Raw genomic sequence first — 24,690 nt, 5'->3', positions numbered from 1 at the left:
AGCTATTCATGCTTCGTTTTATTCGATAAAATTTTTAATTCGAATTTTAGCCAAAAAAAAAAATCCTCATTAAAAGAGGTAGTTACAGTTTGTCTAAAGAGACTTATAAACAAATAATTGAATAATCGAAAACAGATTGTGATTGGTTGACACTTGTCAGAAGGTGGCACGTTTCTGTGCCACCATGCAGCTCATGTTGTGCTGGAAGTAAGTCTGTATAAGATTGTAACTGCTAATAACTGATGCTAATAGAAATAGTTATAATCCCTGTGTTGTTGTTTTTCTGTTTCTAAAATGGTTGTAGACTTGTAGTCATCATGTTTTCCTCCACCCTTTTCCTATTCCCTTGGATGGTGTATTCACCTATCCAAACCAGATGTAGCACTACCATGTGCTTCCCTGTCCTATCCAAATGAACTTGCTTGTTTGTTTGAAAGATATTGTTGCCTCAACTAAATGCGAGTTTGATCAATTGAAATAGTATGAGAAACAAATTTTGTATTTTAGTAATTAGAGTTATTTTTCACTAATTATGGTTTAGGGTTTATAAAATTGAGTCTTTTTTTAGAAATAGAGTGAAATTTGATAACAATGCAGAAAATGACAAGGGAATAAGTATTTTTGTTTTATTTTTTTGTTTCTTTTAATTCTTTTTTATTTTTTAAAACAATACTACATGTTTGTCAAAATTTATTATTTTTAGCCAATACTTTATACTTTAAATACTAAATTCTAAAACATAAATCTTAATAGTATTAAAATAACATTAGCTAAAAATGTTGTCTAATATTAATAAAAAAATTTACATATGCATTGAATTACGTAACTACATGTTAGCAAAAATAACTACTTTTTTCCATTAACCGCATAACATAAATGATGGTTCAAAAGAACGGATACAATTGGACGACGATGTAAAAAGTTTTACACTTTCAGTCAATCAAAATTAAACTCTTAATAAAAAGTGTTCACCCCTTAATATTTCTCATAATATTTTTTATACTCTAGTTTTGTTCCTTTTTTTATTTGTTTCCTTTTTATTTTTGGTATTGAATTTTTTTTCTTTCTTTTTTGGGTCAGATTTTTTTTTTTTGTTTTGATTTTGTTTTCTACTTTTCTTTCTGACAATGCCATTTGAGGCCCAACTTGGGCCTAATTTACTGAATTTGGAAGATTTGGCGCAAATTACATGAGGGCCCAAGAAGCCCACTAAACCGTTATCCGCCTATGTAGGAAACTAGAAAGAGCGTGTGTGTGCTGTCTCTTCCGCCAAGAAGCCAGCAGCCATGCCTGCAACTCCATTTTCGTCGTGCTCGTACCTCATCCTTCAGCCACGCTTCAACTCCTACTTCAACCCTCTCTTCCGTTCCTTCACCTACCAGCTCTCTACTTCACTGCTCTCCTTCAATGGAATCAAGTTCACCGCCGCCAGAATCCACTCTTCACTCTCGCCGGCGGCGGAGACCGAGTCTCAGAGCGGCGGTGGCGGAAGGTCTGGAGCTTTATCTCCCGGTCCTATAGTCGCTGGAGAGGTGCAGAGGATCGACGTGAACCCTCCCAAGGGGACGCGTGATTTCCCCCCCGAGGAAATGCGCTTGCGCAACTGGCTCTTCAACAATTTCAAAGAGGTTTTATTTGATTTTTCACTTGAATTTACTTGAAAAGCTTCAATACTACTTTATGCATATGCCTGTTTATGATTCGATTTGGTTCTAGTGTTTAGCTTCAGATTATGGAATTTATTTATCTATTTGGATGGATTAGGTTTCGCGGTTATATGGATTTGAGGAGGTTGATTTTCCTGTTCTTGAGAATGAGGCATTGTTCACTAGGAAAGCAGGGGAGGAGATTAAGGACCAGGTAACTCTTTTGCTTTAGGTATGTGTCAGTGTCTCCGTATGGTGCTCTGGATTGTACTTTGACGGAAATTGCACTGAAACAGCATGCTTGTAGTGTGGTTAGGAAATATCATTTGTGAATATAGGAAATCATAAATTATAAATTAAGATAGAAGAGAAGGAAAGTGCAACGACAAGTTTTGGAGGAATACGAAAATGTAATCTATACCTTTTCGTTTGTGCAGCTTTATTGTTTTGAAGACCGGGGTAATCGTCGTGTTGCACTGAGGCCAGAACTTACTCCGTCTTTGGCAAGGCTGGTGATACAGAAAGGGTAAATTTTAATTTTGATATTTCAATTTGACCGGTATAGCTATAGTGGATTTTGCATGTGGATGTCAAATTCTCATCCTTATGTTAGTGCTTTTTCTTCCCAGCAAGTCTGTACCACTGCCATTGAAGTGGTTCACTGTTGGACAATGTTGGCGGTATGAGAGAATGACAAGGGGGCGCCGTCGTGAGCATTACCAGTGGAATATGGACATCATTGGTGTTCCTGGTGTTATGGTATGTGCTAAATGTTACACACACTTGAGCATGGAACTCAGTCTGATTCAGCAGGAACTATTTCATCATATAATGAAACTGTCTGAATGTTCCTTGTAATAAAGTCATGAGCTTTTTGTTTTCTTGGTTATTTATATTGTCTATTAGACATGGCTTGGTGGATGTTCATGCTTGGTTCTCATTTGTATACCTTATACTTTTGAATTACTGTGCTGACAATATTGTTGAATGCATTGAATTGTGATAGTTTTAATATGCTTTCTTGTCAGCTTTTTTTTTTTTAATATATATTGTAGGCTGAAGCAGAGCTTATATCGTCTATCGTCTCTTTATTCAAGCGAATAGGAATTAAAGACTCCGATGTCGGGTTTAAAGTTTCCAGCCGAAAGGTTCAAAGTTTTACTTTTCCCATATATTGATGATCTACCTATTTTTCCTTTGGTATTTCTACTTGTGCTGCACTTCTTCTTCTTTGATCTACCGATTTTTCCTTTCGTATTTCTACTTGTGCTGCACTTCTTTAATATCTTACAGATTTGTAGGTAGTTGCAGTCTTCAATAAGAAGTGTTTGGTTCTTATGTTCTTACATATTCATGTGATTCTAGGTGTTGTCTCGGTTTCGTGGTCGTCTTACACTGTTATTTATTTCAATGCTTTCCAGGTTCTACAGGAAGTATTGAAGTGTTATTCCATACCTGAGAGTTTATTTGGCAAGGTCTGCGTCATTATTGACAAAGTGAGTTGTGCAACTTTTTGCTATTTTTGCATGATTTTATTTTTTCAATTGATGGTGGTTGAAGATATAATGGCTTGTCTTTGTTCTTATACTTTGTAAATGTCAAGCAACATAATGTTATATTAGTTGGAATAATGATATGGGGATGCTTATGATTCACCCTTATCTAAGAATAAGTTCAATATGCAAATGATGATTCCAATGGCTTAAGTCAACACCAGCATAACCAAATTTCTACAGCAATCCCTTATTTTTATCTTTTTTTATTTATTTATTCATTTATTTACTTCTATCTTCTAGGTGGCCACCAGTCAATTTTTTTGTTTCGGCAACCTGTGTTGCATAAACTATGTTTTTCAGAATGTAAAGTAAGAAAAGCTATGCCTGTGCTGATTCCCTCTATCAAAGAGTTGCAACATGATTTATCTTTTAACTCCTAGTCTCAAGAAGCACAATGGCTCACTCTATTATAGGCCATCTATCATGAGACTCACAAACAGACTAATTTAAAGATATTCATCCTGACAATAAAACCATGATAAGAGAAAGAGAGAAAAAGCAAATAATGTAACTTAGTATATATATATATGCATGTGTGGGTGTAAATTAATATACCACTCCCCCAATATCATTCCAAAGTTGTAAATAAGATTTGAATGAAGTCATTCATAATAACATTTTTGGATTCCCTTGAATGTTGAATTTATTATATTGTGATGCTTAAAGTGTCATCAATTGGGAATTTTGTGTCTAGGCTTCTGATGGTGTCTGCATCCTCTGCTCTGCTCTTCTATCTCTCTCTGATCCATATGCTTTTATGTACTTCTAATTCACCTGTCTTTGGGGTGACAGAAGTTTCATATTCTGGCATTTTGCCTTGCCAACTTGTTTATAATTTGAAATAAATTCACTGCTTTTTATTTTTTATAGATCGAGAAAATTCCAGTTGATGAGGTAAAGAAAGAGTTGATGGCCGCTGGTGTATCACAAGAGGCTGTCCAGGAGCTTTTGCAAGTCCTTTCTGTAAAGTCATTGACAGAGTTAGAAGGTTCAACTTTTACAGTTAATTTGTTCTAAAACTTTTTAATAGTTTTTGAAATTTCCTGGAAATTATGTTTCTAGTCAATGAAATTATATGTTCAATATATCATTTGGAAGCACAATGATTCATTTTCTAGCTTATGGCATATGCTTAATTCAAAAAAGTTTTTGTTCTTGGAGAATGTCTTTCATTGGTTACTTTTTCTTGAAGCCTATCTATGGCTCCAAAAGGTTCACTGATATGAAACCTAAATTTGGCTGTGCTCAGAGAAGCTTGGAAGCAGTGGGGAAGCAATTGCTGATCTGAAACAGTTGTTTTCACTTGCTGAAAAATTTGGTTACTCTGAATGGATTCAATTTGATGCATCAGTTGTTCGAGGCCTAGCTTACTACACTGGCATTGTATTCGAGGTTAGAATTTTTCATGGTTAATAGTATTGAAATATACGAATTGAGACAAGGATTGTGTTTTGGATGAATTCCTTGAGAGAATCATCTCTCAGCGTCAATATATATATATACATAGGTACAGAAATAAAATCCCTTAATACTAGGAGATATGATAGAATCAGATCCCTTAATACTAGGAGATCCAACAGAATCAGATATCTAAAGACGGAAACTATATCAAAACAGATCTAATCTGATATTCAACACTCCCCCTCAAGCTGGAGCATATAAATCATATGCACCAAGCTTGTTACATATGTATTGTATCCGAGGACCCCGGAGAGCTTTGGTGAAAATATCTGCAAGTTGATCGTTGGAGTTGACAAAGGCCGTTACTATTTCCCCACTTTGCAACTTCTCCCTTATGAAATGGCAATCAATCTCTATGTGCTTGGTCCGTTCATGAAACACAGGGTTGGAAGCAATATGTAAGGCAGCTTGATTATCGCACACCAGTTCCATCTTACTCGGCTCACAAAACTTAAGTTCCTTAACTAATTGCTTCAACCATATAAGTTCACATGTGGCAAGTGCCATAGCTCTATATTAAGCTTCCGCACTAGATCTTGCTACAACATTTTGCTTCTTACTCTTCCAAGATATCAAGTTTCCACCAATAAAAACACAATAACCAGATGTAGAACGTCTATCAGATGGAGATCCTGCCCAATCTGCATCAGTATACCCAACAATCTGGTTATGTCTTTTATCTTCATACAACAAACCTTTTCCTGGAGCACCTTTGATATATCTAAGGACTCTAACAGCTGCGTCCCAATATCGCATGGGGAGTCAAGAAACTGACTTAGGATACTTGTGGCAAATGAAATATCTGGCCGAGTGACTGTCAAATAATTCAATCGGCCAATTAATCTGCGATATCTACCAGGATCTGCAAGAGGTTCTCCTTGATCTGGACTAAGTTTTGTGTTGGGATCCATTGGTGTATCTACATGTCTAGAATCCAACATTCCAGTTTCTTCAAGAATATCCAAAGCATATTTTCTCTGTGAGATACAGATCCCAGCATTAGATTGTGCCACTTCAATTCCTAGGAAATATTTTAACTTCCCCATATCCTTAGTTTGAAAGTGATCAAACAAGTGCTGTTTTAACTGAGTGATTCCCTCATGATCATCTCCAGTAATGACAATATCATCCACATAAACAACCAGATATATGGAGGTCATGGAGGAAGAATGACGGAAGAAAACTGAATGATCTGCTTCACTTTGAATCATGCCAAATTTAGAAATAACAGCACTAAAGCGACCAAACCAAGCTTGAGGGGATTGTTTCAAGCCATATAAAGATCGGCGTAAATGACATACTAAGCCGGAAGACTCCCCCTGAGCAACAAACCCCGGAGGTTGCTCCATGTATACTTCTTCCTCGAGATCACCATGTAAGAAAGCATTTTTAATATCAAGTTGATGAAGAGGCCAATGGCGAATGGCAGCCATAGAAAGAAAAAGACGAACAAAGGCCATCTTCGCAACAGGAGAGAAGGTATCACCATAGTCCAAACCAAAGATTTGAGTGTAGCCCTTAGCCACAAGGCGGGCTTTTAATCGATCAATGGTTCCGTCTGAGCCGACCTTAATAGTATAGATCCAACGACAACCCACAGTAGATTTGCCCGGTGGCAATGGAACAAGATCCCAAGTACCAGTAGAATGTAAGGCAGACATCTCCTCAATCATAGCCTGGCGCCACCCTGGATGTGAAAGAGCTTCTACTGTTGTTTTGGGTATAGAAATAGAAGACAAAGAGGAGGTAAAGGCATAGTGCGAAGATGATAAACGATGGTAACTAAGAAAATTATAAATAGGATTAGGATTACGGGTGGAACGAGTACCTTGTCTGAGAGCAATAGGAGGACTACTGCTAACTCCCGAAGAAGGATTCAAGGACGGTTCAACCACGGGTTCAGGAGATGAGTTATCTTGGACTGCAGGCCGTGGGCGGCGATGATAAACCTGGAGAGGCTTTGTGGGAATAGGAGGCCCATCTAAGTAAGGAACAGGAAGCACCTCCGTAATGGAAGGTGAAGTGATGTCGGGTGCAGAGAAAAAAGGGGTATTCTCAAGAAAAGTGACATCGGCAAACACGAAGAAACGATTAAGAGCTGGAGAATAACAACGATAACCCTTTTGAAATCGAGTGTACCCTAAGAAAACACATTTGATAGAGCGAGCAGTTAACTTGTCTTTGCTTGGGTTAAGATCATGGATGAAACAAGTACAACCAAAGACTCGTAGTGGAAGAGAAAAAATGTGCTCATGAGGAAATAAAATGGAATGAGGAACTTGATTTTGCAAAACAGAAGAAGGCATACGATTAATTAAATAACATGCAGTCAGAACAGCATCACCCCAAAACTTAAGGGGAACATGAGTATGGAGAAGAAGAGTGCGAGCAGTTTCAATCAAGTGACGATGTTTACGCTCAGCCACACCATTCTGTTGAGGGGTATGAGGACAAGATGACTGATGTAGAATGCCTTGGGAGGACAAGTAAGACGAAAAGGGTGCTGAAAAATACTCACGAGCATTATCACTTCGTAAAATTTTAATTGAAGTTTTGAATTGGTTTTGAATTTCAGAACAGAAAGACTGAAATGTACAAATAATTCAAATCTGTCCTTCATTAAATATAACCAAGTGCAACGAGAAAAGTCATCAATAAAGGTGACAAAATAACGAAAACCAGAATGAGAAGTAACCCGACTAGGTCCCCATACATCAGAATGAATAACAGAAAAGGGAGACGCAGCCCGTGTATTGACACGACTTGAAAAAGAACTACGAACATGTTTACCTAAATGACAAGTTTGACACTCTAAGGTAGTAAGACGAGATAAACTCGGGACCATAGCTTGTAACTTCGAGAGGCTGGGATGTCCCAGGCGACAATGGACCACGTTCGGAGACTCAACAACAGCAACAGAAGATACAGTAGTAGTGGGTAAGGCAAGCCGATATAGTCCTTGAGACTCACATCCTGTACCAATCGTCTGTCCCGTCCCTCGATCCTGCACAATGACGGAGTCAGCAAAAAGGTAACCGAACAATTGAGAGAACGAGTAAGTTGGCTAATAGAAATCAAATTGAAAGGACAATTGGGCATGTAAAGAACAGATTTCAAAGGTAATGTAGGAAGAGGAGTAGCTTGACCTATTCCCTTAACACCAATTTTAGAACCATCAGCCAAAGTGATAGAAGGAAGAAATGCAGGGTGTTCAAGTTTAGAGAGGACAGAAGAAGTACCAGAAAACCATCAGCCAAAGTGATAGAAGGAAGAAATGCAGGGTGTTCAAGTTTAGAGAGGACAGAAGAAGTACCAGAAATGTGATCAGAAGCACCTAAGTCAAGGACCCATGGTCCAAGAGAAGAGGAATGAGAGATACAAGCAACAGAATTACCAGAGTGGGCCACCGAAGCAACGGGAGTAGATGCCTGCTTTGAAGCTTGGTACTTGAGAAACTCATCATAATCATTGCCAGAGACAAATATCCCTTGTGGTTGTGCGGCGGAGTGAACGTCAGATGGCTCATTAGTTTGGACAACATTAGCTACCTTGGTAGGACGACCATGGAGAGCATAACATTTATCTTGAGTATGACCAATCCTATGGCAATGGGTACAACTAAGGCGAGTACGATTACCACGACCCCCACGGCCGCCGCGAGTGGGCACTTGAAAGGACACTTGAGAAGAAGATTGGGATGCCAATGCAGTTTGGTCGAAAGTATGGGTCTCAAGAGAGGGGCCGGATTGCAAGAGTCGTGCAAATACGTCTTGAAGGGAAGGAACGGGTGAGGTGCCCAATATTTGTTGCCGAAGAGATTCAAGTTCAGCTGGCAACCCAAGTAACGTAAGTACCAAAAACAGCTTTCCCTGTTGAGCATGATGGTCATCAGCATTAGACACATAGGAAAGGAGAGTCGAAAACTCCTCCTTGACAGCTTCCACAGCTCCAACATAAGATTCCATATTAGTTCCTTGAAGCTGTAAACTACACAGCTTCTTAGCAACATGGTAAAGTCTTGCAATGTCATTAGTGTATAAAGCTTTAGCACGATTCCACACCTTTTTACAAGTTTTGTAAGCCCGAAACATAGTTAGCTTCGGTGGATCAATGGTCTGCCACATAAGGTTACATAGCTGGGCATCAATCTTCTTCCAAGTGGTTTTGTCAGCGGCGCAAACATCATCAACAGATTTAGTAAGGTGGTCTTCATAGCCTTGGCCCATGAACCAAAGTTCCACAGAATCAGCCCAAGAAAGGTAATTTTTGGCACCCATCAATTTTTCAGAGGTCATTGTAGCGGTTCCAGAAACGACAGATGTTAGAACAACCGGTTTACCACCATTGGAGTTGGTGTCGGGGGTTACCTCAGAAGACATGATGGCAGACACTCAGAAACGGCCGGAAAACACCTGCAGAAGGGAAATGAGGGCCGGTAAAAGCCTGGGCAGCGGAGAAATTTTGGGGACAGGCCGAACTTGGCTTTCCGGTTCTGATTCTGGGGTTGCTTCGGAGTGGGTTTGATGTTTGACAAGGTTGTGGCCGGAAAAAGAGTTTCTGACGAAGAGACAGCTGATAGTGTCAGCTGGTGGGAAAAGGGAACACGACTGAGAGATTGCAGCCGGAAAAGAAGAAAAAAAAACAAATAGAAACCAGAGCCGGGTCGGAACCCGCTCTGATACCAACTTGAAATATACGAATGGAGTGAGACAAGGATTGTGTTTTGGATGAATTCCTTGAGAGAATCATCTCTCAGCGTCAATATATATATATATATATATATATATATATATAGGTTCAGAAATAAAATCCCTTAATACTAGGAGATCCAAAAGAATCAGATATCTAAAGACGGAAACTATATCAAAACAGATCTAATCTGATATTCAACAATACTAATCAGATGTTTAATGTCTGCAATACATATGGTTAATTTTATTCAGTGACCTTCTTGGTCTAATTTCCTGTACGTATATCACTTCTCCCTTGCATAAATAAATGCTTTCTCTCTTTAGATAAAGACCTAGTTCTGTGACAACTGTGTTGAAGATTAATTCGGATATTGATGAAAGTATGACTTGTGTTTTGAAATATATACTATTCATGTATAATGGCATATTATATACAGTTTGGCAAATAATGGCTGGAATGCGATTAAAACCATTTTCTTGGTTTAAATATTTTTCTCATTGGCTTAAACTTAGACATTAAAAGAATTCTTTTCAGTTCTTCCTGAGATAATTTTAATTCATTTATACTCATGTGGCATGGAGGCAAAGAGCATGATATGTGCAAATTCTTGGAGCAAGTCACTGTAGCATGTAAGATCCTTAGTGATAATGTGATATCATCATGATATCCAACAAGATAAAATGCAAATGCGGAATCCTATCGTTGCCCTCTATGTTTTCTTTTTGATGATTTCTTCATTTTATATTGAAAAGTAGAAAAAGAACATGGAAAATGAAACAGTTAGGTTTCTAATGTTTGAAGGCACACCATAGGTTTACTAGCTATGTATTGCTGCAATGAAGTTACATTTGTCCCTGACTCCCCGTTATATGTTTCATGAAGTACAGTTGTGCCATAGCATATCAGTTGTGTTTCTAAGGTTACACATTAATAGGAAGTGATAGTTTTGTTGATACATTATTATTGTATTGGTTCTAAATATTATGTTAATATGTTTGTTTATAGCCAAGGCACATATTGGCTGTTTTATCTTCCATTGTTTAAACGATTAATTTCTTCAGTAGGGTTTTGATCGAGAAGGAAAGCTGCGAGCTATTTGTGGTGGTGGTCGTTATGATCATTTGTTCTCAACTTTTGGTGCTGATGACATTCCTGCCTGTGGTTTTGGATTTGGTGATGCAGTTGTAGTGGAAGTAAGTCTAACTTTTAAGTAGTAGGAAAAATGGGAAAATCATGATGTTTTGCATTTTTATAAATTACTTGCTGCCTTCGTCTTTGACACTTTATTTTACATTTAGGACTAGGTGCATGAAGCAAATCATGAGAAACTATGCAATTTATTATCTATAGTTCTTTAGAAAGCCACATCTTTTGATGTGATGTAATGACTTTATAAGCTTTGACTCCAATTATATTCTGTTTCTGATTCCAAGTTGTACAACTTGCAGTTAACTGGGTTTGTACTGAGATTCTTTGGCGATTCTTGCGAAATCCTATAGGCTTTTAGAGCAAAGAGGATTACATAAAAAAAAAAAGGAGCAAAGAGGATAATGTATTTAAAAACGGTTACTCATGCATAATTTTTCAACTAAATTCATGCTTTTGCAGCTTATATCGGACAGATTTTGCTGGATATTGTTACTTTCCTTCTTATTTTGACTGGAAATTGTTCTCTTAAAATTTGAGTGATTTCCTTTCTCTTCCTTAGACTGACTGTAGTTCTTTTTGAAAAGCTTTGTGCAATTTGCTATTCATGCTGTTCTTAAGTGTTTTAAAGTTTGTCCTGCATCTCTTCCTATATTCAACAACAGCCTAGTCTTGGTTTACCATGTAGGGTTGGTTATATGGATCATGGGACACCATGTCCTATGGTAAACCATTTCTGTAAACAAACCATGAAACTCTGTCTTTTTCAATGGTTTCACTTGAAGAATTTTGGGTCTTTCTTCCCTAACAACCGAGCTACCCTCTGTTTGATCTATTCTTTTTATTTGGGTTTCTACGGGTTTTCCACAGATGACTAAACCATCTGAGATGGGAATTTCACCATCATCTCTACAGTTGATGCTAACCCTACTAACTTACCCTCCAATGCATCCTTGTCTAGTTGTTTACTCATTCAACACAACATTCTTATCTCTGCCGCAATAAGTTTATTTTCTTGATGCCTTTTCACCATCTAACATCTAAGCCCAACATTAAAAGTCTTACAGCTTCGCGGCAAAATGTTCCCTTAAACTTTGAGGGTTACATCTCTCTTTATTGATCCATAATTTTGTATAATTGGCCCATAATAAATAAACTATGCATCAGTTGAAGATTTACTTCTTTTACTTTGATTAAAGATAAATTAAGGGAAAAAACATACTTTGTTTAGATTACATTATATTGTCATCTCTTTTTCCCGATCATTTTTAGTTCCCATTCTGTAATAGGCTTTATCCCTAGTTAAAGGTAGTGTGCATCTATTAAGATGCTTCAGTTTATGTAGTCAACACCATCCCATGTGCAGTAAATTTATAGGGGCACTCTAATACAGCAACCGATAAGCCTTATCCCTCTAGGTGAGATTTTCTGTATGGATCAAGCAATGTTATAGTTCCCCAATATATTATAGGGAACTGATATCTTACTTTCTCAGCTATGCTGATTTTCTTTGTTACTTAATGCTATTCTCTGATGTGAATTGGTCTCATTGATTTTGGCCTCTGTTCTGTTTTTCCCTTCTTCTTTTAACACATACCCTTGTCCTCCTTGCTCTTTGAACAGTTACTTAGAGAAAAGGGTCTGCTACCGGATCTCAGCTTACAAATGGATTACATTGTATGTGCCTTGGATGAAGATCTTCAAGGTTCTGCTGCTATGGTTGCTCATGTTCTCAGAAAAAAGGGACAGAGTGTTGACTTAGTTTTGGAAAGCAAACCTCTTAAGTGGTAAAAATTCATGCTTAAATTTTTTTTCTTTCCTTGTTAAAGTGCACTTGCATGTTATAATGTCTTCTGATATGATATATAATTCCTCATTCACATTCTAGGGTTTTTAAGCGAGCTGCCCGAAATAATGCTCAGCGGCTTGTATTAGTGGGGAGCTCTGAGTGGCAAAGGGGTGTGGTTGGTGTCAAAATTCTTGCTACTGGTGAACAGTACGAGGTTAAGCTGGATGAACTGATATAAATCAGAATTTTATTCTTGTTAATTTTTTTGGTTATGTATTTTGGTCTCGTTAGTGCTAGTATCTTTTACCTTTAATTTTTACCCTAGTCTAACTTTAGTACTTGTTTATGTATGTATATGCATAAATGCCCGACTCTGTTGATGATGTTATCCTTTGTTCCTTCATTTCCAAAAGCATTTATTTCTGTTCATATTTACATTTTATCGAATCAAGTTCTTCACCTGTATGGATGTACCAGACCTCTCTCTCTCTACACATGGACACACACATTGAATCACAAACAAACTTGAATACACACATTTTATTTGTTTATATATTGAAAAAGTAGTATAGATTATTCCTTATCTTTTTTTTAGAGTACCCATATTGCAGATGTATCCAAGGCCATATCAAGAATAGATCAAAGGCGAATATTCAGATGAAATCTTGATTTAGATGATTTGTTTTACAGATCCTTTCAACTAAAAGTTATCATACTATCCTTACCTTAGATGTTCATTGTTAGTAAATCAATACTCCTTTACCTCAAGAATGCGTTTTTATTCAATAAAAGTGATCCATGTAATTATGATGATATTGACGTGGTTAGGGGTGTAGCAGGCATCTTTTATTTGCAGTGGGGAAGAAAATATTGGGCAAAGAATATGCAAACTTTATGCAGTTGAATGAATGAATCTTCAATTTCCATCAAATATGACAAAGTATACAGCTGGGTTTAGTTTTTTATGATAGTTTTGGTGAATTCTTCTGCATGCATTTTTTATTTCAGAGTACTAAATGTTTTGATCTTAACTAAATACTAAGTACTAAAGAATTAAAGATGTTGTGATGTGCGTTTGAGCAAAGCTGCTACGTTTCTGCTATTCTGCTTAATATGTTTGCATTTTTTGAGGAGATGCAGCTGTGAATGAGTGGATGATATGAGTAGAGTGCCATTATTATTTATTTCTCTTTTATCTTGAATTAGTACAGTTTCATTTATCTTTGAAATTTGAAAGTAGTCCACTGTAGTCATATTTATCTTGATTCCCCTTTTCCATGTTGCCTGAAATGTTTATCTTTGTTCTCTCTTCTGAGAAGTTGATGGTATGATGTTTTTTTATGCAGTGCTGGAACTTGACCATCCAGTAATTTGACAAAGAATTTCAGATTTATGTTTCTTTTATTTTCTTTTCTTTTAATGCTTTGGTGTGATAACACTTATCTCTGTCCCTGCTGGTCATGAGCCTAAGCTCTGGTTTTAGAAGGGAAACAAGACGGTGTTTGCTACTTTACTTGTTGAGGTATATGTTAATTATGATATTGAACATACAGTAGAGTAATTTATGCTTTATATTACTGGTGCATATTACAGGCACTTTATTCTGGTTGGTATGCATAAGTATAAAGTGCCTCTTGTACAATGAGGATTGGTTCTACTTGGTAGGTAATGACAGCTACTCTCATAAGTTCTATGCTTATGGATGACATGACGTCACTAGTTTGAAAAACTATAATACTGATTGATGCTCTGGTGGTTTAATATCTTTATTCCTAGCTTTAGTTGCGGACAAATGTTCCCACTTGCCCAAATCCCATTGTAAAGAAAGCCCCTGCCTGCAACAGCAAATATACAAAGAAATGATCATGTCCAAATAGCAGGTCATAGATTGCACAGTGAAGCATATACATCCCCATTATGATCTCCAGTGGGTTGATCCTGTTGGTTAAAGTAAGGGCCATCATTATGAATCTCATGAGTTAGTAATATATGGACTATGGTGTAATCATCAGATATTGTCACTGCATTCTTTACTTTACATTCTAACGTTATGTATTACATTTTCTTTAAGTACAAAATTGTATCACAAGAAAAGAAAAATAATAAAAAAAGAATATGGTTGTGTTCCTGTTGCTCTTTCTCCTTAAGTTTTAGGTTTATTTTTCATGCTTCAATTAAATTTTCCTGTGGATAATTGTAGATTGCACAATGGCTATTTGTTGTGCCGGTTGAATAGATTGCTTTTAGATAAAGTGATAAACTAACTGCAAGACAGCTGGTACCTTTCTATTATTCGGAATGGAAAGTGTGAATCACTTGATGGCCTTGTATTGTTCCTTTGTTTCAGGGCATTTTCAAGCTTCTCTGTTGCAACCCATTCATTGACACGGTTCACTTTTAAGAGTCCTGTAATTGTTGCTTTAGTTCGATGGTGTGACATGACATTCTCGAAGAGTATCCAGGATACTAGCAGATGTATGGATCTGTCCCATAGTTATTTGAATGGAGAATAATTAAGATAACTGAGCACACAAAGTTCTACACTTCTGTCAGAAATCAATTACCTTGGGGTGGAAAGTGCATTTAGAATTGTAATGGTTGCTTGGATATATATGGCAATCTGCTTTTTGAGACTGACTTCTGGAATTAACACACAGGATAGTATAACTATGCAGTAAAAGAAGAATGTGACCAGTGTGCGATGATCTTCCTCACAAAGAAGAAAGCATAGATAAGATGAAGTCTCTTCAAAAGTGATACCCTCTGAATGATACATATTGTTCCAATCAGTATATGATTTTATAATTTATATATGAGAAATTGAAGTCTTCTTAGCTCTTGATATAACAATTTAACCCTTGAGTACCTTGCAAAGAAGGATTTCCTTGCTCATTTTCTTAAAGAGAAGCTGGACCAGATGACCACTGTGCTGCTGATATCGGTATGCATTAAATGTATTTGGTAGTTCATTTTTTACCTAGGAAGCAGCAAAAAGCCGAAAACATGATATAGTATCAAATTATCAATGAATCAGATTAGAAATAAATAGCTCACTTTTACATCACCCACAAAGAGGAATTCCCAGCCCTTAAGGCTTGCCCTAACTGCTGGATCCATATTTTCCACTGTAGTTCGGTCTTTCCATCCCCCAGCATCTATTATTGCTTGTATCTGCCAATCTCCTGTCCCCATTTGTTACAGAGGAAGTTTGAACAAATCAGAAGCTCAAAGTGATATGCTAAGGCGATTCTCTGAATTTGGTCCATTGAGCTTCTTAACTCGCCATTGAACCCAAAGAATGAGTATGTATAGTCAAGTGACATCTCTTGAAGGTGTGTCATCATACATTCTTCTGAGTTTACTGTGCATGCATAGTAAAAAAGAAAAAGTTAAAAGAGTTTCTGATTTACTGCAATCTCCAAGAATGCAGATGCTTTACTGATTTGGCATGACAGCTTAACAATGTGGATGTTGTAATTACCGACCAAATTCCCTTCTGGCTTGAACCAATCCCAACTTTGGATTCTCAAGAAGATAAGGAATTCTATTCCAATGAAAATCTGCATCTGGTTGGAAATCTGCATCAAATATTGCTACAAACTCACAATTCTCACCATGTTTTGTATCGAAACCCTCTTTTAGAGCACCTGCCTTGTAGCCATTCCGATTTCTCCTTGTTTCATACTTGACATGATTACCTTTCTGTATCCCCTTTTATACTCTATTTCAACTGATTCCTGCATGTTTCTAAATATTGTTAAGGTCAACTTTAACACACAAACTTGGGATCAGCAATGAATGTGCAGTTGATTAATTAGGCACCCTTAAGACTTCATTTGTTGAATCATCAAGAACCTGAAATATGAACCTCTCAGCTGGCCATGAAAGCCCACATACTGCTCCAATGGAAAGCTTGTATACCTGGAAGCAGAAAGTGAGTTGTTTTGGCCGAGGTAATTCACCTTTGTCTTTTAATAATTACCAACAGTAATGTATCTCAGTATTACTCCTTCCTAGTTCTTGCAAAAACATCGAACTTCTGTGATCCTTTACTTTGTCAGTTAGTTGTTTGATATATTATTTATTGATATCTGCCATGGTTATATCTCCGCATCATTAATTTTGAAAATTATGTATTTTGTTGCACAGAAGTTGAATTAAAATAATGACTCTTTGAAAGAGCACCCTTGTTTAAGGTTTTCTAAAAGATGCTAAATTTTTGTGGGTAAAATTAAATGCTACATATGGAAAAGTTTGAATCTGTTCAAGGTTTACTAAATAAGATGCAGGTTACCTCCTCATTATAATTGGATACCTTTTGCTTCTCTCAAGGCTATGCTTCATGGCATCCAAATTGTACTTATTGTATTTTTTCTTCCTCAGCACTTTGACAATCAAAATATGCCTACTCTTTCAATAAATAGCATGATTGACATAATTGAGCACAATATGACTCCTAGTTTCAACAGTGGAATTATCACTGGGATTCGTATTGATTGCCACACATAGTGCACTACTTGGAGCATATTCTGGAAGCTCACCATCTGGCTCGTCAAAGAATAGGTTTCTCATTGTTTAGGGGTCGTACTTGGGAGTTGGAAATGATTATTGAGCCTAAAGAGAAGGATGCTTCGGGGCTCGAGGCAATTGTAGATGGGTAAGTGACTTGTTGAAGGCAGATGATCAAGTGGGTTTGATTTGTGTTAGAGCTTACACCATTTAAATAGGAAGAAAATGCAGGGGGCCAACATCAGGACAAGCATTTGGTTTAAGTGGAAGAATGTAGTATATTGAGTGAACTCTTAAGAGGAGTTCTCTTCCTTTTATGAGACACATTCGTCAAGAAACCAACAAGGTTGTGACATAGCTAATTGATAGCTGGACTTGTCTTTCACTGCCAACATGATGATTTTTAGTGTGCATAATCTTCATCAGAGTATTAACTGTGTGTGTTCTATTTAATTTACGGACTGTGTTATATTGTGGGCAAGTATTAGATAAATGCCAACAGAATCATCCAGTCGTTTTTAGTGACTATATTTATGCTTAGATACTGCCTAACAGTGTTCTCACATGTTCCTCTCTGTTTTTATCCGTGTTTTATGTTCCTCTTGTGATCAGGAGTATAATTAGTCACATAAAACTTAGTTAATTTGATTCTTTGCAGATTTGTCTCAAACAGATTAACCACAAGCAAAATTTAACAGACTTCCATGCGTTAATCTCCTGGCGCTCTAAATGATCCTGCTCAAATTTACTTTATTGGTCCAACCCCGACCAATTGGGTAGTGCTTGATCATTGGTGCGTAGTTCCACTATGTAATGTGAATCTATAGAAGTATTCTTAAGTTTGAAATTTCCCAAGTTCATGAAGTAGTACCAATGTCTGAAAAGCTACAAACTGATTCCTGCATTTCCCGAGATTTTGAAGTAGTACCTCATATTGATGCATTTATGCATTACTGCTATTTATCTTCATTTTTTCCACCAAGGGATATATATATATATTTTATCTCCTATATTTATGTTCTCTCTTACGGTTTTTTTTTTTTCAATAATTTATTCTCTTGCTAAAACAAATCACTTTGCAAGATCAAGAGTCAAGAATAGGAAGTGGGAATGTAGTGGAAACATGGAGATGAACCCTTGTCACCAAAGTGAAACAGGTGTTCCAAAGTGATGGATATGATAAAGAGAAGAGGGTTTGCATTTAATATTAAAGTTCAATAATTTCTTGACGCTAGCATCTCTGATAAGGTAGAATTTAATAGTAGGAAGAAATGCAGTTGATTATAGCACAGAGCTTTGTTATTTTTAATTATAGTTTATGTAACCCTTTTCCTTGAGATCCCTAAAGTATATCCTGTTGTTGTTTTTCAACCTTAAGAGTCTGGGGCGATTGTTTAAGACAATATGATTTTCTCTTCTTCTAGTTGAACCTGCCGTATGTTAATCCCAAACTTTTGCAAGTTTATGCTCTCTGGTATTTTAGAAATGACCTGAAGCAGAATATATCGATGAATGACCAGTGTTGGAGAATCAACATATAGAAATAAAATATTATAATGTCGGACTCAGATAGCCTGTATTTGTCCTGTAACAGCTTGTAGTTCTTAGGATTTATCAAAATAAATGTCTTCAAATTTGACAATATGTGCACTTTGCTTTAGTGTCATTTTCCCAATGAATTAATTGTTTCGTGCAAGTTGAGAGGGGGAATGTACATTTCCATGGATTCTGCCCTTTTGGCTTCTGCCATTGAGGTCGAAATATTAGTGGCCCACTTGACATTTTGTCACAGTTGCATGAGTATTGAGGCTTTACAGTGTCTTATGTGAAGGGTTCTCTTTTCTTTTTTTTTCTTTTCAAGTATAGCATAAGTGATGGATACTTTGGAGCCATATAGGAAGTATGTTCTTCGTGTCTAATTAGAGTCACTTATGCTGTCATGTGCTTTGCTCTTTGAAAAGAAGAGCTTCGGAATGCAGATTTACTATCTTTACAGTTGTTGCATCGAAGAGTGAGACAGGGAATTATTTTTTTGTGATATTATGTTGTGGAAGGGTTCTTAAGTTCTGACTTTGCACATCAATTACATCTTATTCTCCAACTTACACTTGCACTCACTGATTTTTTTTTTTTTTATCTACTCCTTTCTCTTTTTCTTCATGTATCATTGTTTAGATTGTACTTTGACTTTCAGATTCCTCTGCATTGAATGTGGAACAGATCATATTTCTCTGCTTTAGGAGAGGCTGACAAAATATGCAGAGAACCTTCCTATATAGATATGCACATTTCTCTAACCCTTTTAGGAGCTGTGTTATATCATTTCCCTTTGTGTAATTGTGTTGCTTTCCTTAGACTTGTCTATCTATAGATATTGAGTTTATACTTTATATAGTTGTATATCGGAGAGGAAGATATTGTTTGTCACAGTTGTTGATGTATTTGTTTGGTTTTTATATATTTTGTTGTATATTAGGATGGAAGATGTAGATATTGTTTGTATACTGTTTTATAAATATTGGGTAGCCGAGGCCAATGCTACTCGTCTTTAGACACTGACAGCATATTGTTCCCAACGTGAGTTGTTTGTTGTTTTTGTTTTTGTTTTGTTTTAGGTTAAGTAGTTGTTTCACCAGCAAGCACAGTAACCGCTTTTGGTTTCAATCCGAGCACAGCCAATCCTTCAGCCATGAGCGGTTGCATTTGGTCTTTCTTCACTACATAGTCAATAAGGCCAAATTAGAAATCATGCTAACCAAAATTCTCTAGAGGTGAAAAATTTACGTACAGTTGTCTTCATGTGAAGTTAATAGTTGAAAACTGTTAAATAAGAATTTAATCAAATTTGTCAAATTATTTAACATTTTTCAAATGTCAACTTCATATAACGACAATTACATGCGAGTTTTCACCTTTTCCAACTAGACCGGTAAAAAAGTTGGTGTAGAGCATGTCCGTTTAATGCCAAATGATTTGCATGAACTTATAGATTCAATCTCTTATTAGAGAGATTATTTGCCTACTGAAAGAATATAGGACTTGTTTGGATGAGCTTTTAAGAAAAGATTTTTTTCGAATTATCTTTTTTTAAAAGATCTTATAAAGAAGTAAAAGTAATTTTATGTTTGGATATTTCATGTAAAAAGGTCTTTTTATCTATCAATTATGTTTGGGTATAACAATATAAAAGTACTTTTTTATTTATTTATTACATGAAAAACATCTTTTTTTTTTATTTTACTAGTGCTTTTACTTTTACTACTAGAAATTTGCCAAACACGTTAAAAAATAAAAAAAGATCTTTTTTCATTGAAAAAAGATCTTTTTTAACAAAATAATGACGCCCAAACATACACATAATCTATCTTAGCTAAAATCTAATAATAGAAGACTTATCAAAGAAAAGAAAAACATAAGAATTCTTAGAAAGAGATGGTTGAAGCATCCATCGATTACTTTTTTTTCTTATTTAGATACTTCAGACTTTCAATTATGAAAAAGGTAGGACAATAAGAATTCTTAGAAAGAGATGGTTGAAGCATCTATGGATTACTTTCTTTCTTATTTAGATTACTTCAGACTTTCAATTATGAAAAAGGTAGGACCATGATTTCAGCAGGAATGGATTTTTTGTCTCATAATATTTTTAAATGTGACCTCTCTTACCGCGTCTTCTTTCCTATGTTTTTTCATGCTTCCCTTAAAAAAAAAAGTTGCTACACATTCGAGTATTTTTGGCAATCAAGTCTAACTAAGTTGGTTTAAACCCAACAAAAACTATTTTCATTATACGTAGTATGTATACATCTTGCTTCACTAACGCAAACGAAATTCTACTTCACTTTGCGTTTATTTTTCGTGCATCTCTTCCTCTTTCTTCTATTGGTGATGTTGCTGCGTTTTATTTTTGTTTCTTTTTCTTCTCTTCTTTTTCATGTTATTGCAGTAATTTATTCTTTTTTTTAAATATATTCTCTTTTCTTTTTTTTTTTTTTGATTTTATTTCTCTCAAGAGAGTACATCAAGAAGAATTTTGAGAAAATAAAATAAGGATAAGATGGAGATAAAAAAATGAAAAAGAAGATGATGAAGCGGAAGATGAGGAGGAGGAGGAAGAAAGGTTTTGAATTATGCAGGACAACGAGACCAAGCATCGAAATTACATAGTGATTGCGACACAATTAACTCAGAAATGCACGGAAATTATAGGAATTTCTGAGTTTATAGAAGACTCAATTTTCGGTTCATTTGTTATTACACAATAGTGTTGTTATAATAATATTTCGGTTCATTTGCAGTCTAGTGGTCTTGTCGATGAACAATTTATTCCAAAGGTTGGGATGACTTTCAAGACAAATTGAATGGAATGAAATGGAATCTCATGCAATTGAATAAAGTGATAATGAATAATTTTATTCTTCTTTGCTAAAAAATTTGGTCAATACTTATCAACAGCATTAAAAGAACCTCAATTAACACACAAAAAAAATCGAAATTAGTTCAGATTTGAACAAACAGTCAAAAAGACTCAATCATTAACAAACACCCATCGAATTCATTTCTGAATCCAAATGAACCACAATTAAACAAAGAAATAAATCGAAATCACTTAAGGAGTAAAAAATTTGGTCGATACTTACCAACAGCATCAAGTGAACCTCAATTAATTCATAAATGAATCAAAATTAGTTCAAATTTAAACAAGCCGTCTAAAAGACTCAATCATCAACAAAAATACATTGAATTTATTTCTGAATCCAAATGAATCTCAAATAAACTAAGAAATGAATCGAAATTATTTAATAATGGCATTAAAAAAAAAAAGCAAACCAATAAAGATGTTAGAAAAATGTTAGTGTTATTGGTGATGACGATAACCAAAGAGAAAGATAAAGAAGAAAAAGCAACGATAGTGAAACGTGCGGGCTTGAATTTAAAATATTTTGTTGGACTTAGTTAGAAGTATGACTTGGATATAGAATTTTATTTTAAAAGAATATATAATTAGATATTACACTTGATAATACTAGTTAAAAAAAATGGAGAAATAGCCTGGTATTACTGTACTAGTACTAGAAATAGAAATGGGCTTATCCAGCCGAAGCAATAACATGGAATAAGTATAAACCTTGCAAAGTTGCAGATATCTTTATCGATCTCACATTCTCAGTTGGATTTGAAAGCTGAAAACCTTACCCTAATTTTATTTCGGCTTGCGTCAAAACCTGGTATCATGCCCCTTCCCGCCTCATAACCCAACTTCATTGGGCTTAGAATCATTCTTTTCTTGGCAAAAAGGGAATCATTTTTTTCCCTTAACAAAAAACAAAAACTCATCCACGTCCAAAAAATATTAAAAAAAGAGATCATTATTTTCCAAATTAAAAATGACGAAAACGAATTTTTTTTTTATCTCAATTAATCGTATACTACACAAATATTATTCACTTATTTTTTTAGTTCCACTTAAGCATTATATAGTATAAGATCACACTTTATAAGATTAACCAAATGAAAAACAAAGAAAATCTATTTTTAAAAAGAGTAAACTATCATTTCTATTTATAAAAGTTGAACACGCTGATATATCTATCTATAGAAGATGAAAATTATCATTTGTACCCATGAAAAATAGTTTTTTCAAGTCAAATTATCAAAACTTTAAAAAATTAAATAAAATTTTTAAACTACTCTCTCTCTCTCTTTCTCTCTCTCTCTCTCTCTCTCTCTCTCTCTCTCTCTCTCTCTCTCTCTCTCTCTCTCTCTCTCTCTCTCTCTCTCTCTCTCTCTCTCTCTGTTCTCACTTCTCAGCGAGCTAATCCCAACATCGACCACATCACCGCTCAGTACCACCGACTCACCCTCCTCCTCAACCATCATCCTAACCCCTTCGCCACACACTCTCCCATCGGTGTCGGTCGCAACTAGTGGTGGCAAACGGGCCTAAACCCGCCGGGCCGGCCCGCGTAACCCGCCAAAAAAGGCGGGCCGGGCTGGAAAATTGGGACCGCCAAATAGCAAAAGCCCGCTTAACCTGCACCGCTTAAACCGCTGGTTTTGGCGGGCTTTGGCGGGGCGGGGCGGGCTTCCCCGCCGGGCTTAGTCTTTTTTTAGCAAGGGGTATTTTTATAATTTTTTTTACCAAAACCCAACTTCCCCAACCCAATTTACAAGAGAATGAAGATGAAAATTGGGTGTTTTAGATTATGTTTGTTTTGTTTTAGAGACAATATTGTTAATTATGTTTTGGATTATGTTTATTTTGCTTTGGAAACAATATTTATAATTACAAAGACTTTAATGTTTGTGAATACAAAAATTATAATTTGTTTATACTTTTAGAAATTATAATAGTTAAAAGTAAAAAACAAAAGAGATTTTTTTATATCTTTATATATATTATTTAATAGTTAAAAGTTAAAAAAAAAAAGAGGATATTTGGCGGGCTTAGCCCGCCGGCCCGCCAGCCCGCCGTTAGGCGGGGCGGGCTAGGATTCTGGGACCGCCTCACTAGGCGGGGCGGGGCGGGCCAGCCCGCCAAATGGCGGGCTTCTGGCGGGGCGGGGCGGGGCGGGCTTCCCCGCTTGCCACCCCTAGTCGCAACTCAAGAGCACTAGCACCACCATCACCAGCATAATCATCTAACGCAAGCTCAGCGAGCAGCGTGAGCGTTCTGTTGGGATGGATAAACCGTCACTACCCTTAACTTCATCATCCTCGTCATCTTCCATCATCGTCAAACTTAACTGTTTGGCCTCGGAATTCAACACCCTAACAGAATCCATGAAGCACGTGAAAAGATTTCTGCATTACACATCTTTGCTTTTACCATTCAACGATTCGGATCGGGTTCTAGAGAACCAGATTGGGTTTTCTCTGCACACACATTCAAAGGCTGTGACTTTTTCAATGGTTGATCGAAAAATGGTGTCTAAAAATGATCCAATTGAGTCCTTCTTCAATTTCATTCATGTTGTGAAGGAATCGCTGTCCTATCTGAAAGTGGGTATTCGAAAAGCTGCAAAGGATCTTGAGCACTGCTTCCTGTCAGGGCACAAGAATAAGGACACAGAAGGTGTTTATTTGATTGCCCAGGTGAAGTAAGGTGGTAAATTTTAGATCTGCGATATGAAGAAGAGGAAAGGGTTGTCAATGAAATTTTCTTGAAGGCTTTCTTGAGTATTTTCTCACAGAACTCAGTGAGTGATAATGGGAATGTGAATGCGAATGGTGATGAGGTGGATAAGAAGGATGATGGGTCTTCTTTCACCAATTGCTTGAAGTTTGCAGTGACTTAGTCTTTATTGGTTAATGGTTTCCTTCAAACTCTCCCAACTCCTTTCAAAGCTGGTAAGGGAGGAGACGAGGTTGGAGTTTTGGAAGAGGTGGAAGGTGAGGGGGAAGCGGAGCCTGCGATTGAGATCAGAGTCGAAGAGGTGGAGGGAGGAGGAAGGGTGGTGATGGCGGTGGTGGTGATGGTAATGGCAGCAGTGATGGTGGTAGTTGGAGAGGAAAGTGGTGGTAGAGTTTGGGATTCAAGTAGTTGAGAACATTGAGAGAGCAAGAGAGAGGGGAGAGACGATGGTAGTAGTTGTGGAGAGAATGGTAGTTTGAAAATTTTATTTAATTTTTTAGGGTTTGGATAATTTTTCTTACAAAAGCCATTTTTTATAAGTACAAATGATAATTTTCGGATATGTCTAAAATGAGCACAACAATTATGTGCTTATTGGATATGCCGCACTTATATAGACTATTAGATTTTATTAGATGAAAATCAAAGGCTAATATGAAAGAAGAGCATTGATGGATTCTAATAAATAAAGAATATCCTAATACGTAAATAAATGCTTTAAATGACAATACTTTAATACACAATACTTTAAATGAC

The 24,690-nt window shown here is 36.3% G+C and overlaps 1 protein-coding gene, 1 long non-coding RNA gene and 1 pseudogene across 2 annotated transcripts; 2 read left to right on the top strand and 1 right to left on the bottom strand.

Annotated features, from left to right (window-relative positions):
* The first annotated feature begins 247 nt into the window (after nt 1-247).
* On the top strand, nt 248-12,751 carry LOC112754190 (histidine--tRNA ligase, chloroplastic/mitochondrial). Its single transcript, XM_025801757.3, has 11 exons — nt 248-1,628; nt 1,765-1,860; nt 2,084-2,172; nt 2,276-2,405; nt 2,702-2,794; nt 3,068-3,142; nt 4,073-4,190; nt 4,452-4,594; nt 10,420-10,548; nt 12,125-12,288; nt 12,390-12,751. The coding sequence occupies exons 1-11, from the start codon at nt 1,287-1,289 to the stop codon at nt 12,526-12,528; spliced, it is 1,518 nt and encodes a 505-aa protein (XP_025657542.1). The 5' UTR covers nt 248-1,286; the 3' UTR covers nt 12,529-12,751.
* Nucleotides 12,752-13,815: 1,064 nt separating this feature from the next.
* LOC140180044 (uncharacterized) lies at nt 13,816-14,418 on the top strand. Its single transcript, XR_011874235.1, has 2 exons — nt 13,816-13,955; nt 14,067-14,418. It is a non-coding gene; the product is annotated as an uncharacterized lncRNA (long non-coding RNA).
* LOC112754192 (glucomannan 4-beta-mannosyltransferase 1-like) lies at nt 14,069-16,862 on the bottom strand (annotated as a pseudogene).
* Between the last annotated feature and the right edge of the window lie 7,828 nt (nt 16,863-24,690).

The sequence above is a fragment of the Arachis hypogaea genome, chromosome 16 (assembly GCF_003086295.3).
Source record: "Arachis hypogaea cultivar Tifrunner chromosome 16, arahy.Tifrunner.gnm2.J5K5, whole genome shotgun sequence".
NCBI classification, from domain to species: Eukaryota; Viridiplantae; Streptophyta; class Magnoliopsida; order Fabales; family Fabaceae; genus Arachis; species Arachis hypogaea.
The sequence above is the reverse complement of the archived record's forward strand: the minus strand, read 5'-3'. Positions and strand labels throughout refer to the sequence as shown.

What these genes read in the sequence shown, in the direction of transcription:
- LOC112754190 (XM_025801757.3), top strand. Translation starts at nt 1,287, where the DNA reads ATGCCTGCAACTCCATTTTCGTCGTGCTCGTACCTCATCCTTCAGCCA. An exon ending in AGGCTGGTGATACAGAAAGG is followed by an intron (nt 2,173 to 2,275) that starts GTAAATTTTAAT and finishes TTTTCTTCCCAG; the next exon opens with CAAGTCTGTACCACTGCCAT. An exon ending in TTAAAGTTTCCAGCCGAAAG is followed by an intron (nt 2,795 to 3,067) that starts GTTCAAAGTTTT and finishes AATGCTTTCCAG; the next exon opens with GTTCTACAGGAAGTATTGAA.